The sequence below is a fragment of the Octodon degus genome, unplaced genomic scaffold (assembly GCF_000260255.1).
Source record: "Octodon degus isolate 3935 unplaced genomic scaffold, OctDeg1.0 scaffold00286, whole genome shotgun sequence".
Lineage (NCBI taxonomy): Eukaryota > Metazoa > Chordata > Mammalia > Rodentia > Octodontidae > Octodon > Octodon degus.
The window spans coordinates 1,409,066-1,412,667 of record NW_004524862.1 but is presented as its reverse complement, the minus strand read 5'-3'; the positions used below and the strand labels follow the sequence as shown (position 1 = coordinate 1,412,667).

General features: G+C 45.6%; 1 protein-coding gene across 1 annotated transcript in view; it reads right to left on the bottom strand.

Moving 5' to 3' along the window:
- Positions 1-352: 352 nt before the first annotated feature.
- Eef1akmt3 (EEF1A lysine methyltransferase 3) overlaps positions 353-3,602 on the bottom strand; it is a 15,133-nt gene continuing 11,883 nt past the window's right edge. Inside the window, exon 4 of the mRNA XM_004647037.2 lies at positions 353-1,125. Coding sequence (XP_004647094.2) covers positions 734-1,125 — 392 coding nt within the window. The 3' untranslated portion in view covers positions 353-733. The remainder of the gene's footprint in view (positions 1,126-3,602) is intronic.

Below are 3,602 nucleotides of genomic sequence, written 5' to 3'. Positions count from 1 at the left end.
AAAAAAAGCTGAAGATAGTAATAGATGCCAATAATCACAGTATTGAAAAGCCTGAGCTAGGATTGTACATCACAAAATCAAGACCAATCTGGGTAATTTAGCAAGAGAACTACCTCAAAATTAAAACTTTGAAAAGTTCTGGGGATGTAGCTCAGTGATAGAGCACGTGTTTCACAAGGCAAGGCCCTACGTTCAATCCCCAACATGGAAATAAAAAATTCAGAGAATTTGCTATTTTTAGGGGTTTTCATTTTGTTAAAAATCTATCCTGGCACTGGGGAAATGGCTCAGTGGAATAAGCGCTTCCCTGGCAAGTGCAAGGACCTGAGTTCAATCCCTGGTTCTAAAAAAAAAAAAAAAAATCTATCCTGTATAAATAGACAACACAGTTGTCAGTGTTATCAGGAACAGTCTGCAGCCACTGCTCAAACATCTTATTTACCTCCCTATTCCTAAAATCCCTGCGTCCCCTCCCCTCCTCTTCTAAGAACAGGAGCTAGGAGCCTCCTTTGTGCTCTAATGCCAGTGCTGCCAGAACTCCTGGGTGCTCAGCAAGCGGGCATTGCCCTGTATTTGCCCAAGACTATCTGAGGGAATACAAAAGAAAGGAAAAGAGAAAGAAGGAAGAGAAATTGATCCTTCTTGGTCCTCGTGCTTATGGTTCTGCAGATATGGCTTTTGAGGTATGCAGGTCCTTCACTGGGACAAGGAGTTGAGAACAGGAGAGGTGACATCAAGCAGGTCTTGATTCCCTGTGCCTGGCTCTATAGATGTTGACATTCTCATCCTCATCCCGCTGGGCCAGCTCCAGTTGGAAGTGCTGGGGCAGGAGGTGCTGAAAGAAGCTCTCTGTCCCATGCTCCTCTCTCATCTTGGAGGCCAGATAGATGGTGCCATGGGGCCCACACAGGTGTTGGAGGGTCCCCAGCAGCAGTGGGAAGGTGGGCTCCAGGTACACGATATCTGCCCCCAGCACCAGGTCATAGTCGCCAGGGAAGACATGCTGGTCAATCCCCCAGGACAAAGCGCGGACCTGCGCCCGGCCTCCAGCTGGTACATTAGCCTGGACGTTGCCCTGGATCTGCTCTAGGGCCAGAGGCAGGTCAGTGATGGTAACATCCCCCCCTGAGAGAGAGCAAGGGGGAGAAATGCAAGTCAGAAGGCCCAGCCTGGAAGGCCCCGAGACCTCAAGGCCAAAAGGACGATGTTTTGACAGCCCAAAGTCCACACTGACTTTGAGCTCCCCTGACTCCACGTTACCCACTGGCATTCTCATTACTCTACATTCTACAACATCAACATTCTCTCTGAGCTAATCTTCAACCTGTCTGCCCCACACACAACAATCAGAGGTCAGCAGAAGCCCAGGTAGGACTAAGCTGTGGATAGGCTACGCATCTACCCCCTCTGGCACAAACCTGTCTGCAGGGGTCTGGAAAGCCTCTCAGAAGACTCGGCCTCAGCTGAGCCCTAAAGAACAAGTAGGAGTTATTCAGGTGCATCTTCCCAAGCAGAGAAATAGTGAGTACAACGGCTTGGCCAGGAAACAGCATGGCATATCCACGGAAGGTTGTACGTCCTTTTTTTTTTTTTTCCCCTTTCGGTACTAGGGATTGAATTTACTGAGATACCACCCCAACCCCTTTTTAAGAAATTTTTTAAGTCTTTTTTTTTTTTTACTAGAAATGTTTATAATCTTGAGCTAAGATCTTGAAAAATTGCTAAACTGCCAAAGCTGGGTTCAAATTTATAATCCTCCTTCCTTAGCCTTCCCAGACTGCTGGGATTATAAGCAGGCACTGCCACACCCAGCTGGAAAGCTGCATCTCAGAGGATGTGGAAAGGAGAAAAATGTCAAGACATAAAACTGGAGGATTAAAAAAAAGAAAAAGACTGTAGGATTATGTCATGTGAGCACACAGAAAGAAATTCAAGAGATTCAAGTTTGACATGAGCAAGGGTGAAGATTAGCATTTCAGAAAAAAAAAGATTAGTATTTCAGAAACTGTAATACATGCAATAAAAATATGTATTGAGCACTTACTAAGAGCTATAGAGTGGTGAACAAAACTAAGTCTTGGGGCCGGAGAGATAGCTCAGTAGAATAAGTGCTTGCCTGGCAAGTGCAAGGTCCTGAGTTCAATCCCCGGTACCACAAAAAACAAAAAACAAAAAACAAAAAACAACCAAGTCTTGCTTTTCCTTGAATTTCATTCTAGAGGTAGAAATACATATGGTCTACAAAATAGCCTAATCATAATCACAGAAGCATTATAGGAAAGGAAGCAAGAAATATAAACCTTCATTTACTCATTTTTGTCATGTGCCCCTATCTGCCAGGTACTGGGAGTACAGCAGATGAACAAAAGTCGTTCTCCATGGAGCTTACAGTCTGGCAGTAAGAAATGAAAGACAACATGGAATACAAAATAAGATGCACTGTGTGTCAAGTGACAGTAAGTGCTACAGTGAAGCTCCAAGCAGGGAAAGGGAGTAAGAACCACTTGAAGGTCAGGGCAGGGAATGGAATTTGAAGTAGGACGGTTGGGGAAAGCCTCACTAAGCAGATTGTTTGGGCAAAGAGCTGGAGGCAGCAGTGGCACAGACCACGTGGATCTCCCAGGCTAAAGTCTACCGAACTACAGACCAGCAAGCACAGTGACCTCGAGGCAAGACTGCACCTGACAGGTGGGAAGTGTCGTGGGGGAGGCCGCAGCGCGAGCAAAATGAGCAAAGAGGATAATAGCTGAGGTTGGATCCTAATCAAGGAGAAATCTGGGTTTTAGTCTGGGTGATACAGAAATCAATGGAAGAACCTTAAACAGAAGAACAGCAGTGGAAATTGACTTGTGGTTTAAGAAAAGTATTCTGGTTGCTGCAGTTAGAAAAGACTGCAGGGGGTGGTGACCCACATCTATAATCCCTGCACTCAAGAGGCTGAGGCAGGAGGCTGAGGTAGGAGACTCCATCTCACCAGGAGTTCAAGGCCAGCCTGAACTACATAGGGAGCCCCTGTCTCAAAAACAAAAAATAATAACAAAATCCAGAAATGATTGCAGAAGGGCAAGGTCAGAGGCAAGGAGACCAGTTAGGAGGTGGCAGTAGTGACAGTCTGAGAGATGATGGTGGTCTTAATAGGTGGCAGTGATGGCTAAAGTCAGATCCTGAATATATTTTAAAGGCAGGATTTACCACAGATTGAATATAAAAGAGAGAGAAACAGAGACAGATAGAGATAGATGGAAATAGAGGAAGACAGAGAGATAGAGAATGAGAATGAATGAATATGAGATGGTAAGAGATTCCAGGCATTCAGCCTGCCCAACTATAAGACCCAGATGGCCTTGTGTTTAAGTAAAGAGAACGACAGGAGGAGCAGGTCAGGCCAGGAGATTATGACTTCATTTCTAGACACATTACATTTGAGACAATCATCAGACAGCCACATGAGGATACTGACTAGGCAGTGGGTCATACAAACATTTCTGGAGATAAAAATGAGAGAATCAGGGGCCAGGGAGATGGCTCAGTAGAGTAAGTGCTTCCCTGGCAAGTGCACGTGTTCCTGGTTCCAGAGAGGGAGGGAGGGAGGGAGGGAGGGA